The sequence below is a fragment of the Ruditapes philippinarum genome, unplaced genomic scaffold, assembly GCF_026571515.1.
Source record: "Ruditapes philippinarum isolate M1 unplaced genomic scaffold, ASM2657151v2 ctg2321_1_1_1_1, whole genome shotgun sequence".
Taxonomy (NCBI): Eukaryota; Metazoa; Mollusca; class Bivalvia; order Venerida; family Veneridae; genus Ruditapes; species Ruditapes philippinarum.
This window is the reverse complement of record NW_026856600.1, coordinates 85,080-101,219: the sequence shown is the minus strand read 5'-3', so window position 1 is coordinate 101,219 and position 16,140 is coordinate 85,080. Positions and strand designations below refer to the sequence as shown.

General features: G+C 32.3%; 1 protein-coding gene across 1 annotated transcript in view; it reads left to right on the top strand.

Moving 5' to 3' along the window:
- Nucleotides 1-4,509: 4,509 nt before the first annotated feature.
- LOC132747093 (sterile alpha motif domain-containing protein 9-like) overlaps nucleotides 4,510-16,140 on the top strand; it is a 29,291-nt gene continuing 17,660 nt past the window's right edge. The window contains 5 exon segments of the mRNA XM_060736403.1: nucleotides 4,510-4,646; nucleotides 12,236-12,857; nucleotides 13,265-13,582; nucleotides 14,163-14,358; nucleotides 14,787-14,851. Of these exon segments, the coding sequence (XP_060592386.1) occupies nucleotides 12,260-12,857; nucleotides 13,265-13,582; nucleotides 14,163-14,358; nucleotides 14,787-14,851 (1,177 nt within the window). The 5' untranslated portion in view covers nucleotides 4,510-4,646; nucleotides 12,236-12,259.

The window sequence follows — 16,140 nt, the reverse complement described above, 5'->3', positions numbered from 1 at the left end:
TGTGAAATGTTGAGCTCAGATTCCAAATTACCTAAGTGCAGTGACTTTAGGAACCCTTTCGCCGTCTTCATGTCTGCCAGATCCATCCGATTCATAGAAGCATATGCATACAGGACACTTTAATCACTAACACACATTGTACAATTTATTCCCATACAAGACAGGAAAACCCACCTGGACCACTGAATCATTTTTTTCAGTCCAAACAACAGTACAATTTCTCTTCATACAAGACACACAACTATGTCAAATGTAAAAAGGTTTACAGATTAATAAAAAAAACCAACTTATTGATGAAAAATGTAAAGTAAATCGCTAAAATTATAGTTATAAAAATCACTTTTAACAACTAAAACGAGAAAGCAGACAGTTCTACTTTAAAGCTTACACATGTCTTCCTGATTCAGCAATTATCCATTTTCTCGGAGACTTGCTTGGGGTATTTAAAACGAGGGGATATTTTACAGACTATAAGTGAGTTATTTAAAACAAGGGAATATTTTACAGAATATAGAAGTGGGCTATTTAAAAGGAGAAGACATTTTACAGAATATACGAGGGTTATTTCATACGAGGAGATATTTTAAAAAAAATACGTGGGTTATCTAAAAGGAGAGAATATTTTACAGAATATACGTGGGTTATTTAAAACGAGTGGGTATTTTACAGAATATACGTGGGCTATTTAAAAGGAGAGGATATTTCACAGAATATATTGTTTGATAAGATACTTCTGTAGACATTTAATCGTAAATGTACAGAATATTTTTAAATAAAGCATGGCTTCACCAAATAGTGAAACAAAGACTGCGACTTTTCATTAACAGATAATGATCATTCACGAATTATGTTTCGTAAATAAGCTTGGAATATCAAATCAACGGGGGACGGAATATTTTACAGTTGATTGAATGTACCGTAATTTCTTAACATGATTTCCCCAGGACCATCTGATTTCATGTTATTTCCAACCTCATCTTGAAATATATAAATTAAAAATAAAGAACGTCGTGATTATCATGCTATAAAGAAACAACAACAAAAACAAAAAAAAACAAAACAAAAACAAAAAACACAAACAAACAAACAAAAAAAAACAACATCAAACAACACCAACTGTAAATATAAGATCAAAAGTTTTTCTTTAATGTAATATGTTATTAAGAATAGTCAATTTACTAACTAAGTGAAGTTTTTCAGTCACAAAAATGAAAGAAAATATTAACATTGTTGTCAAAAACAACCACTTTCCCACCTTGTTCAACTGAATTGTTTAATGCAAAAAGAACGGTAAGGGGATACTCAGGCAAATTAATAACAAAACTAGTAAAATGATCTTATGTTCTCAAATCACGCTAAAATGACATTTTTAAAGGCCCAGCATAAATTTATGTATAAAATCTATATAATTGGGTTTTAAAGCGTACATATCTATATATATGATGACCGAGTAGTTTTAAAACAAGTCATGTGACTTGAACAAACACTGGAAGTTACAATAACTGATATTGTGGATATTGTATAATTAAACAAGACAAGAATAATGATCAACAAGGCAAAGGCAACGTTCACAGGACGCAGCCTCGACACTCCAAAAGGCACCAAACAAAAACCCGGAGTGGATATAAGAGCGGTGAAAGGAGAGGGACATGTAATGTGTTAAATAATATAAACTGAAAGGGGCCCATAAGGGAATTAAAGGGATAAGGGCTGTAAGGGTGAAAATGGGAGGGGTTAAAAATGGGAGGGTGTGTGAGAAAATACCTAACGTCAACGACAATCCAACAAGGCAGACATCACAAAACATGTAAACATTCAAAAACAAGTAACAACACAGACATGAAAAACACGTGAAGGAACACTTTGGAACGATCAGTAGGAGTTTAAACCGGTTTTAGGGGCGCCAAACCTCACTCAAACAGCGTCATGATATTTTATCGAAAAATGCAAAGAGATTTGAAATATAGACGTTGCAATTTTCTAATAAATAACTGTTGCGTTTTAAGATCTGACAGTCACCGACAGGAGGACCCCTTATTTTGATTTTTTTTGTTGAATTAATCGTTGGTTTCTATCGCGTCTCTTACACTGTATCAGTTTCTTACTTAACCAAAATTGTTAACATGATTTTTACGATTTCAAGATGTTATGAAAGAACATAATTAGCAGCGCCAATGCCTTTTTGAATAAATAACTTTGAATCAACGCTTAGATAAAGATGATAGAATGTAATGTTCCGCTGAAATTATATTTGAAATATATACTGATACGTTTGTGTTTTCTTTTCTAACAAAATTAATTACTTGTCAGAGTTCACATACAACTTTGTTTTATGACGTCTTGTATGTGATATGCAGGCTTCATAATCTCTAATCCCCTTTCTAAATTCAATTTTTACAGTTTCGCTGATTGTTTTCTAGTTCAAGGCACACATATTCTATTATTTAGGGACAATACACCGCTTTTCACGGTATGGCACTTTCGTTAGGAAGCCTCTTAACACTTAATTCTGCGTATAATCTTGATTCCGAAGGATCACCATTCTTCCAGAGTTTAATCTGTCCGCCGCATCAGGAATAGAAATAATTGACCTTACGCAAAAAGAATGATTGATCCACTTTAATGCATGTATACTTTATATTTCCTCAGTTCTTTTCTAACAATAGTTCAATGAGATAAATCGTAAGACAATCATGTGAACATATATTAATAATCTGTCCTTATAAGGACAGATAAACTTAATTTACATGAGCACCACAACAATCTGGTTCACGCGTAAATGACCTTAATTCAAATCTACTAAAAGTCCGCTTACAATCTTCCTTGTTTATATTATTTTATATTATGTTAAATGTAATAAATTCGTACTGATAAATTCGTACTTTCTGGTACACAGGAAATGATTAATAAACGTCGATAAAACTATGATGACATGATTTCGTTATAAGTACGAGATGTGGACTGATAGACAGTGCGATAACAGACAATTGACATTTGATAATAACGCTATTATTTTTACAAAGACATAATTATATTTGTTTTGTTTGGTTTTACGGCGTTTCGACAAAATTAAGGTCATATTGCGCCAAAACAGGATTATTGCTCTTGTTGAGTTAAATCATGAGTCCAGCACCTTGTTCCTCATGCTAAATACTTTTTAAACCAAGAATTAAGTGTTTGAGATGAATTTGGGCTACCTAGATATTCTTAAAAAATAAAATAAAATAGAAAAATAATAAATCACAAAAACAACAAAACAACAACAAAAGAACACACTTACAAAAATTGAGTTTAATTTCGTGCAAGAGTTAAAGTTCCAGCGATCTGAAACTAAATTATTTTTTAAGACAAATATTGCGATCCGTTGAGTACTGTCGAAGTCCATGACATATAGCGAACACGTTTATAGCGAACTTCCGGTTATAAGGAACAAATTTTTTTGCCCGAATTTTGCCCTTCTTTATTTAATGTAAAATATTACGGTTACAGCGAACACGGTTATAAGGAATTATCGCTTATAAGGAACTCACTTTTAGTCCCAATGCCATAAAAAGTACAGAAAATTACACTTTTATAACAAACTCCAAAACATCGGCTATCCTTAAACAGATCACGTATTTTCTACTTTCGTTTTCATCGGCACAGATTAAAACTTGGCCGAATGTAGCGGATATATTAGGAACAGATAATCATCCGAAGCCGAGAACTATTTAGATGATCTGCCGGTTGTGTCAAAAATGAAGCTATTGATTGTTTGCACAAGATTAGACCATACTTAGAGTCTAATGCACATGTTGAAGAAACAGTTTTTAAAGTTTATTGAAAATTGCATTTAACCTGAAGAATTGTAAACATTCCCAAACTAACATTAGCGACTTCTTCAAAGCAAAGTGATTATTTTTGTGCTTGATACTGTATTGTTAATAAATAACAATATTGCATATATTGTGCATATCATATAATTATCTTATAGATATATTTATACATAAAAATATATTAAAAAGAAACAACATTGCAATTATTCCTTTTATTCTTTATTGAATCAATAAAAGAGAGACAACAATGACGAACCCAAGAGTTATTTATCTTAATCAAATGCTACGATGGTAAACAATTAGTTCGTTATATGTTAAACTGTTCGCTTTAAAAACTTCTGATACAAGGAACTAATTCGCTATATGCTTAAAAAGAACTCCGGATATAAGGAACAGATTTTGAATCTCCAAATGAGTTTGTTATAAGCGGAGTTTTCGTATACTGTACTCTTTTAACATCCTTTAATTTACAACAAATCTCCGTTGTGTATTTTAGTTATACCACTTTCTCCAAATATCCTATAATGCATATTTTATCAAACTTTTTTCTCTTTTTAATCGAATATTTTATTTCTAAAACAAATTTTGAATGAAAGAATATATTTGAAACAGAATAACGCTTGAGCGATATGCAATGTGTGCAGTTGACTTCCTGCTACGATCGTGATTGTAGCGATTGGCTAGATAAATGTATAGAGGTTAACAAATGTGTACCGACATGCGCAGACAGGCAGATAATTTACCTGTCGTGTATTATATTTTTGATGTTAAAATATATATGTATATATCATGTGAGGGATAATAAATCATTTAATTGGAGTCATTACTCTGGTAAGATTTAATTTTATTTATTGCATGTTTATAATATAATGCGTAGATCTAATTCAGACCTAGTGCTTGCATGATAACAACCAAGTTTAAATTTAGAAGGTTAAATTGAAGTTATGAACATTTTTTTATAAGTCGACGTGTGCTTGTCTCAATGTTAAACATAGTTCGATGTTTCTCGCATATAAAGGACTGAAAGGGCAAAACATGTAAGAACAAGAACAATACAATAAATGCCTCGTATGCATTAATCGAGGTATTGAATATGTTTTGTTGACCGCCATGTACGACGCGACGATAACATGATACCGATCCAAATAGCATTAATCATGGCGGTGGTGTTGGTAGTGATGGTGGCACAGGCACGAGTATCGGACCTGAGAAGAAAAAATATGACCAGATTGATAATAAAACCTGTGTTCATCTTAAAAGTGTCAAAAACCAAAAAAAATGTAAATAATGACCCCCTTTGAAAATAAACTATAAGTTAAGAGAAGGCCGGACACTCCAGATTCGAGCCTACGAGCAAGGGATTCATTTCTCGGGCCGTTTTGAAAACAATTGGCAAGACAATTAAAAAAACTTTTATCACTATTTCACGTTTGTATTAAGCTTCAAAATGAGACCAACCCCAAGTCTCTAGCCCTACCCGTTCATGAAATATCTATCAGGAAACGAGCGAATTCGTGCTAAAAATCCTTGGTAGACAAAATTGCGGCACAACAATTCGGTACGTGAAATAGTGATAAAAGTTTTTTTCTAATTGTCTGGCCAATTGTTTTCACAACGGCCCGGGAAATGAATCCCTTGCTCGTAGGCTCGAATCTGGAGTTTCCGGCCTTCTTTTCACTTATAGTTTATTTTCAAATGGGGTCATTATTTACATTTTTTTTTGGTTTTTGACACCAATAAGATCAACACAGGTTTTATTATCAATCTGGTCATATTTTTTTCTTCTCAGGTCCGATACTCGTGCCTGTGGATGGTGGTGGTTGTAGTCTCCGAATAGCGGTACCTCCGAATCATGGTAGCCAGCCGCAGTTGCTAGGTGTCTGCGCCGTTGTCTATGCGAAACAGAATGTAGACAGATTCCGGCACAATATATACTGATTGAAACAATGTTGATTTTATACATGTAAGCCAATAATCGAGCGTATGATGCCTTTTTGTATACTTCTCTAAGTTCGAATTCGACGAGTGCTTTTCCCCAAAGTTTTGAGTAAACTGTGGTGTAAATCACAAGTGCTCGTCCAGTCTTGGTGCCCATATAAAAGAATTGAAGTTAAAATAAAGCACCAAAACAACTATTCTGTGTTGATTGTAAGAAAAAAATTGGAAAAAAAGAAGATTTGGAGCTTTACTAGCTAGGACACGCTGTGCAACAACCACATCGTGCATTTAGAAAATTGTTAACATTCTTCTTCTACCTTACATACAATCTTAAATAACCTACATTTAAACTCGGGCAGTCCAACTTGTAACAATTTTGCAAAACAACAGTGATTATCGGCCATTTTGGGCCATTTTGTCGAAAACGAAAGTACAAAACATACACCGTATTGTTCCGCTGTTCTGGTCCCCTACGACTACGTTCGCTGAACAATAGACAACAGTAACCAATAAATTGATTGTTACCGTTGACTACCGTTCTGCGAACGTAGACGTAGGAAACAAGGAGAGCGGAACTGTACGATGTATGTTTTGTACTTTCGTTTTCGACAAAATGGCCGACCATCAACGGAATATTGAAAGATTTTAACAAATTGGAGTGTCCGAGTTAAATGTAAGTTATTTAAGATTGTATGTAAGGTTGAAGAAGAATGTTCACAATTTTCTAAATACACGATGTGTAAAGAAGCAAAATGGCTTGTATTGATACATAACTGGACATTGTGGTTGTTCCACAGCGTGTCCTAGTAAAATTCCATAGCGTTACGGCGACTAGGTGACCATTTCGTAGTAATGGTATACTGTAGTATAGGCAAAACAATTCATTTTTTTCTTACACTCAACCCGGAATAGTTGTTTGGTGGTTTTTTTTGTGTTTTTTTTTTATTTTCATTTTTTTTTTATATGGGCACCAAGACTGGACGAGCACCTGTGGTGTAAATGTGGTAGGTGTCATAGACATATGTTTCCCTTATGAATATAAAGTTCAAACTAAACATTTTCCAAAACTGATATCAAAGTTCAAACTGTACTTTAATATGGGGCAATATTTCAGTAATCGATGATGTCGCTCTCAATATAATAAGTAGAACAATGGGTCAAAATCTAGGTCAAATCTCAATGTCGCTCCTGAAACTGTGCATTTGGTCCAAGTTTCATAGAAGGACTACCTAAATATACTAAAACTGGCAGGGGATATCTTCAAATTATTACCCCTTTTAAATTTATGAATAACACAAACATGTTTTGATGGTACTGTACACTTTTGATGTTTCCTTGTAATTCTTATATGTTTGTGTATAGGAAATGATCAGTATTTTGGGGGTATTTATGTGAAACTAAACATTTTAATTGGTAGCTCTGCATGTATTTGTGACTATCTAAATAGAGGTTTGTAAGATAAGAAATATTAAGATGGCTGCCTCCATGCATTTGACTTCAAGGTGAAGTTTAATATCGTCACGCCTCAGTTAATTTCAATATGAGAAGGAACAATAAATCGACAGTTGATAGAGCACTTTTGAAATAGTAAATGCTTGCACTGTGGGTTAAAAATACTTATGATGGAATCGAGGACCTTGATTAAGATAACCCATAAAAGTATATTTATCGTGAGATTTTGTGTTATCGGCTCTGTCGTATTTTTAGGAGCAATGAACGCATGCTAAGCAACTGGCTAACAGTGTGTTAAAATATTCAAATTGATTGTGTTTTCTTTATTTTTGTTACACTGAACTTAATAATCATTCTTAGGCCACATGCTCCTAACTCTTAACACAGTGACCTATCGTTTTTAAAGAATAGAACAAGCTATATTTTAACAATATAACAAACCATTTTTAACTATAAAAAGCAAACCATTTTTCCGAAAATGCGTTAAGACGCATTTTTTCTAAAAACATGTCCTTTATTTTTTAACATTGACGCGGTTCACTTTCAATTTTCAGAAAATAAGATTTCGCTTATCGAAACAGAGACAGGTAAATCCATTAATAAATCATAAAGCACTTGAATGGTGGGTAACCCGATCAGGGATAACACAGGCGTAGCGAGGTTTAAGATAAATACTGAAATATAATCGTTCTCACAGTGTATATCCATGTAAATAACGCAGGAATTATGCAAATGTAACACAAAATTTGTGCAATTTGGTGGCTAAAATGAGCACCGCGATATGTAAATGGACCAATTTTTTTTGTACACCAAATTGGAAGAAATAAATTAACGCATATGGTTGCTAATACATTATACTTAAAACCTCATCTAAAATATTTCAAGTAAAATGTTTATTTTACAAGATCATTCGTGAAAATGACGACCTGACAAGCGTATTGATGGGCGATTTTTAGTTTAGTTGATATCTTTAAATACAATAACGTACATATTACTTAATGATTTTTTATATTCTGTTTACCTGATCTACTCGTGTCATATTACACTTAATTTTGCAGATAAAACGTAATTGAGTAGGTAACGCCGAATTCGTGAATGAAGCACTGAAGCAACGGCGGTCATCTCATTTAAAGTAGCTAATTCTTATTTTCCAAGCTTCCTTCTATTGTTATACGACACTTGTAGTTTTACAAATGTCTTAGGTATACAAACTATGAAAAATAATGTTTAAAATGTGTTACATGTACATATATATTTGACGATACACAAAAGTCATCTTTAAAATAGTAATTAGTTGTCTTTCTCACGAATGATCTGAAGAATTTAATAAATTCACGATGTATACTGAGTAACGCAGGAATGTGCAAATTACGCAGGTATTGTTCAAAAGTAACAAAGAAGTGTGCAATTTAGTGGATAAAACGAGCACCACGATAAGTAAATTAACCATTATTAGTCCCCTTCCGGTTTAACCGGAGGGGACTTTAGGTTTACCCTCCGTCTGTCTGTCTGTCTGTCTGTCTGTCCGTCTGTCTGTCTGTCTGTCTGTCAGTCCGTCAGTCCGTCCGTCCACAAAACTGGATCCCGCGATAACGTAAAAAGTACTGAAAATATTTTTATGAAACTTGATATATGGATAGATGGCAGTATGGAGATTATGCACGTCTTTTTTTTTCTTCCTATGTTGAAAATTCTGGTTGCTATGGCAACAAATAGTCTGAAAATATGGCAAATTTAACACATAAACTGGATCCAGTGATAACTCGAAAAGTACTGAAAATATTTTTATGAAACTTGAAATATGGGTAGATGGCAGTCTGGAGATTATGCACATCTTTTTCTTTTCTTCCTATGTTGAAAATTCTGGTTGCTATGGCAACAAATAGCCTGAATTTCAAGATTTCTGATTTAAATTTTTCAGCTTTTTCACTATATGCTCTTTATTTCTTCAGGTGTTTACTTCAAACTTTAAATTTAAGTTTCTGGTCATCAACCACATCATATGTGACAAGGTTTATAACTCTAGCACAAAAATTATCAGTATTACCTCCCTTGAACTTAGATTTTTTAGGGGAAAAAAATGTTGTCTTTTTTAAATAACTTCTTTATTTCCTAATGTATCTACTTCAAACTTCATATATATGTTTCTTATTATCACTCGACATTTTTGAGAAGGTTAAATACTCTAGCAAGACTATTTCCAGAATTATGTCCCCCTTGAACTTAGATTTTTTTCGAGAAACTGGTATTTTCACTCCAACTTCTTCATTCCTTATAGGATTTACTTTAAAATCCCGCATCGTAATAATATGACAAGGTTGTATAAACATAATTTCCTTAATAGGCATGGAAACTTAACACATTACTGTGATATAGACAAACTTAGAACTCAAAAGATTTAAGTTCATTCATGTCATTCATTCACTGGTAAAATTGAATGGCCAATGGCCCATCAGAATGATGCTGGGGTTCTAACCGGTAGGGGACTTATGGATTGCTTGCAATACTATGATAATTGCTTGTTTTTTATTGTACACCAAATGTGAAGAAAACAATTAGCGCATACGGTTGCTGAGACATTATACTTTAAACCTCATCAAAATATTTCCATGAACATGTTTACTTTTCAAGATCATTCGTGAAAATGACGACCTGACTAGCGTATTGATGGAGATTGTTAAGTTAGTTGATATCTTTAGATACAATAACATACATATTACTTTATGTTTTTTTTATAATCTGTGTACCTGAGACATTTTCCAATTTACTCGTGTCATTTACACTTAATTTTGCAGATAAAACGTAATTGAGACAATTTTTACGAGGTAACGCTAAATTCGTGAGTGACACACTGAATCAACAGCGGTTATCTCGGTAAAAGTAACTAAATCTTATTTTACCGGCTTCCTTCTATTGTTATACGACACTTGTAGTTTGACAAACGTCTTAGGTATACAAACTATGAAAAATAATGTTTTAAATGTGCTAAATGAACATATTTATTTGATGAAACACAAAAGTCACCTTCAAATTGGTAATCAGGTTGTCTTTCTCACGAATGATCTAAGGAAGTAAACACATTCCTGAAAAATCTATTAATGCTGCTTAAAGTATATTGTCGTAGCAGCCGTATGCGCTAATTCATTTCTTTATATTTGATTTAGAATAAAATATTTTGGTTCGTTTACTTACTGTGTTATTCGTTTTGACAATACTGTTGCACAGATTCGGCGTTACTTTTCTGTTATTTGCACATTCTTGCGTTACTGGATATGCACGGTGATAAAACTGAAAAAAAAATGTTATGCTTGTTAAAGTATAATTCCGTAGCAGCCGTATGCGCTAATTCATTCAGAATAAAATATTTTGGTTATGTTTACTTACTGTGTCAATCGTTTAAGCAATAACGTTGTACAGATTCGGCGTTACTTTTACATTATTTGTACATTCCTGTGTCACTTGATATACACGGTGGCTGCACTGCTTGAACTGATTGGAATATTAAGTACCATATTGAATAGAAATTTTAAAAAAAATCGAAAAATAGATCATAAGCTGTACGAAAAAAATAAAATGGACATGACAGTGTAATGTTAAAGAAGTTCATTAATGGCCTTTTTGCATTATAATAGCAAACCAAGTAAGAAAAAAAACTTAATTAACAGAAATCAAAGCAATCTGTATTGGATAGATTATTGAAATGATTAATTCATCTGGGGTACTTCGCTGATCTAATAAAATGGTGTGTCCAGTAACGAACTTAAAATACATCTTCTCATGACTACCTTATAAAATATGTAATGAATATGTTGTACTGTCACATTAACGCATCACATTGACGGCAACCTGTGTATCTAATTACCGATATTTATAAGGATACTGTCACTACGTACAATGGTACGAAATATATCATTTTGATATTGTTACTTAATATTACCATACTGATATAGTATGGGCATTCAAATATTATTAAAATAATAATCTGATCTAGAGCAATTTATAATCTGCTATATGAAAATATTTAATATTATTCGGATCATTTATCTCAAACTTACGAACAGCGCACATATATAATAATATAATATAATATATATATAATATAATACTCTCATAAGAATGACTTTTGTGTAACAAACCTTCCATTAGAGACCAATTGGCTTTAGAACAACTGGTATGTTGTTAACCGGAAACGCCTTCACTGACTCCAGATATATAAATGTCTTCAATATTCTGCTACTATTTTCCATGATCGCATATCTTGCAATACAATTCTGACGTCCATAATGTCGGCAAATGGCTTCGAGACTTAACATTCAGCACAAAGTAGTTCTTACAACTGCTTAAAACCAGCAATTAAAAAATAAATAAAATTTAATATAAAAGTTTACGACGTGTGCAATGTTTTATTTTCTTTTTATATGTTTTATTAAAAAAAATCAATGTTATCAAGGGAAAAAAATGATAAGTTGTGATTCCTTCCTTCCTTTTTTGTTTACTTACTCTTGTTTTCGTTACCGCCTATTTTTGGATTCTTATGTTTGCTTCCTTTAACCAAATATTTCAATTTCTTCACTACCTATGATTGTTATATTTTGGGCTTTTGTGATGTTTAATCTTTAGGTAAAACCTGTAATGTTTGTATTTTCACCAATGTCTTATTTCTTAGAGACCTTTTATTGTACTATTTTCTGGTGCCTTTTAGGGTAGGAATTATTTACGCTTACGTTCTAGCATTCCTTTGCAATAAATGTCACACTGCTATATGACTATATGCAACCATAGCATACATCTTTCAGACATATAAGTATCTTGTTTTAAACATACCTACAACTATAACAAAACTAAACACATACAACTGAATGTTTGGTATAACGTTTTTAGATATTTTTAGTTACAATAGCTATTGATTTTATTTTGTTCTGAATTTTGAATAATATCGACTTAAAATAATGTATTTGAAAGACTATGATGCATATTCTTTAATATGTTCAATATGATAAAATTATTTCTGTTCTGTGTTTTTTTTTCAGATGACACACACTTTTCCTTATAAAATGGCAGCGACAAAAAATATCACTAAAAAGACAGTAGACCTTGAAGGTCGAAATGAATTCCATCGGACTATCGCACTACAGTATGAATGTGTAACTGATTTGCTTAGAGAGTTTCTAGACTTCAAGCTTTTGACAAATAAGATCGACTTAAAAAGTTACATTAAAAAATGTAGATTTCATTTAACTGGAAAAAAGTATGTTACTGCATTCCAGGAGGCATTGTTTTATTCTGCTAACCCTGACTCTAAAGATCTAGACGTTTCGACGCTTACTGTATTACTTTTAGCAAAATGCAACAATTGCATCAACGTAACAAAAGCGGAAACAAAGTACATAGAAAAACTTCGGGAGCATAGAAACACCCTGGCTCACAACATTTCTGGAAAATTAAATGACACCACATTATTTGTAGAAACAAGTAATGATATGATGGATCTCTCAAAATCCCTAAAAGCGACAGTCCAAAATAATTTGAAAGCCTGTATCGATGAATTAAAGCAAAGGGCCTGTGTAAGAATTCATTCCAAGCTCGAAGTTCTAAAATTCAATACTGAACATCTTCAAATAACTCTTACATACATGGAAGAACATGGCGATGGTATGTATTTTTTTCCTGACGTCTAAAACTATCTACCACTTTTTATTAATATCTTTGTGTTGAACAAAATAATTTATAATTCTTTTTTAAAAATTTAATGTCTGGCTCTTATTTAAGTTCAAACTAGTTAGCTCTATAAATATTTAATGGCATGTTAGGCCTAAGAATATCGGATTTGCGCGTCCACTGCATAGCTGTTATTTTTTGTTTGTCGTTTTGATGTTTTGTTAAACTTATTAATTTCACTCTTTAAGCAATGTTACGGATGTATGATTTTAAAATTACTACCCCGATACAATCTTAAATATGTGGAACAACGAAAAATATTGCTCTTCCCTTTATTTGATGTGGTACGCTCCTTTCTGTGTTTCCTTGTTCAACCAGTTGTACTTGCTGTTTATTTACAGTTGGTGATAATACATTTAGAGAAGCAATTCTGAAATTCAACCTTTCACGTTGGTCAAAGCAGATATCACGTGGTATTGACATGTCAAAAATGTTAACAGAGTTAGGTAGACTGAAACTTTTCAAAGAGGAGATATTACAAAAGATCAAAGGTTCAGAGTATGAATGTAACACAGCAGAAACATTCATCGAATTTCTGATCAAAGAAGGGAGCAAATTTGAAATATTGCAGTGTTGTAAACTTCTTCGTGAACAAGGGAGACAATGCGAAAATCTGGCTGATCTGATTGAAGGGAAAAATACAGATGGAGCCGACACTGGCAAGTCTTTCTCAGTTCTGTAGAATTATAACGATGAATATTACTCTTGATATTATCATTTTAATATGACAGGAAGTTCGAACTTAATATGTAAAAACACCAAAGTTTGTATTTCACATTCCATTAGCCTTGATGGTATATTCGAAATTCCACAAGAGGGTATAATCCAGTTCACACCAAAGTTTGTGCTTCTCATTTCATTAGCATTTATGGTTTATCAGAAATTCCACAAGAGTGTATAATCCAGTCCGGACTTAGTATCTTCTGTTAGTTAATTATTACTTATATTGAAATAGTTCAGATTTTCACAATGCTTGAGATCAGTAAAAGATAATGTTTGCTGAAACAAGTAAAACATTGCAGTATTATAGTCACATAAGGAAGGCAATTAAATATTGCAAAGTGCTTTTCCTATCAATTTTAAAGTGAAATGTAACCGATGAGTACACATTTTTTCTTTTATAAATATAATCACTTTTGAAAGTATTTGAATAATTTGATAAATTTTAATTTACTGTAATTAATTGTGAATAATTATGATTTCACGATTACCTCATATCTCACTTTGATCATATTTAAGTTGACGAAATAGAGAAAATAGAGAAGGCAAAGCTAAGAGACGTGCTACAACGTTGCATAAAAGCTGGCGAAAATTGCAATGAAACATGTGAGGCTGTTCACAGTTATGTAGAAGAAGTAATGGACAATGAAATACCATTTTCGTTTCTAAATGACATGATGAAAACCACATTTGGCTGCAGTGAAAAAGATGGAAGGTATTTGTGTTTTTAGCTAATCTGAGCAAAAAGTGCTTGGAGGTTTGCTTTGGTTGGCAGTCTGTCCATCATTGTTCGTCGCTATCAACCATTTCTGTTAACAATATCCCCCTAAACCACTTGAAGGAGAATGACTAAAATTCACAGGAATGATTCTTAGGTGGCCCTCTATGAAGGATATATAATTTAAAAAGTGTTTCAATATTGTGCCTGCAGCTTAGATATTTGATATGCAGCATTGTCTATTGGACCTATACAGACAATATATAGGTCATTTTTCTTTGGTAAAATGGTTCCACCTTTGTGGGGTGCTGGATGGAGCACAGAACAGTTTTTATGAGACAGTCCATGTTTATAGTTTATAATTGTTATTATTATTATTATTATTTCTTAATCCTTTTCTAAATCGAATGTTATCTATTTCGTAGGTTTTACGACGTATCATTGATAAAAACATGCGGTACTGAAAGCAAACCAAAGGACATGCTTGATGGTAAGCATATTATACACGTGCATATCTGGAATTTAAGAACAGCTCATTCTCAATATAAGACACCATCGTTGTTTATCTAGAGAGCTCTTATACGAAGTTGTTACTTGAGGTGAAATTGAAATAAGTATGATGACTGTCACTCTGTGTTTAAAAGGGATTTTATTGTTCAATCGTATCTTTTATCTACGATAAATGCCCCAAATTATAACATATAACGTTACTGTCTTCATCTACTTTTTTACATCTTTGTAAATGTTTTAAAAATACGGGTTCCAAAATAAACGAGACGTGAAAAATTAGTGATGGGTACATGCATGAGCAATGGTGTAAATTATATGTGGCAGTTAAAACCTTATTGTATTATACATGACCAAATGTCGCAATATGCATAGAAAATAATACATTAAAACACGTGCGAGCGAAAATTCATTGAAACAATGCATGCTTAATAATACATATATTTCATACAATTAATAAATGTCTGCTATTAAAAAACGTTATTTTACTCTTTATTAGTAATTCATTTTGATTGAAATATACGTTATCACGTGGCTTTTTGACTAGTCAATTTAAAAATAATACAAACAACAAGAGAATTAATCTTGATGCATTCTGACAGAGTTACCACAAATTATGACGCGCTGAACTCTCTCGTTTCATTTTCTGCCTACTTTCAATGTTTTAAAATTACATACCATAAGGAAACATAAGTTCACATACAAATATAATCCAAAGAGAACTTCACATACTAAGAAAATATGAATAATTTAGTTATTGTTATTAAGTTATGATCACGTTGTATCTTGTTTAGTTAACGTGATTGAAACATACGTAATTATTATATTCGAGATAGCTCAAAATAAAACCCTGGCTCAAAATTCAGATTTGGTTTACTTGAATTTTGATCGTCTAGCAAGGTCGAGGTTAAACGCTAGCTGGAAATTCGCTTTTAACTGAATTCCGATCTTCGATGTCAGTGCTTACCTCTCGATTTTCGTTTTAAAAACAAAAATGAATTTTGTAATATCAGATGAAGATAAATTCATTTCATTTATTGTTTGTAATATTACTTATTCCTTGTCATTTTAATCAGATGAGCGATATATGGCCCTCTTGTTTGTAGTAAGAGATCAAAACTCTTTCAAAAACTTTCATGGTATGTTAATATATTTTAATACCATAACAATCGATTCCTTTAATGACTAATATATTATAAGTTAAAGACTTATATATGATAAATCCAGTCAAGATTTTCATTGTTAATTAAAAAGGGCTTCATAAATTTTATA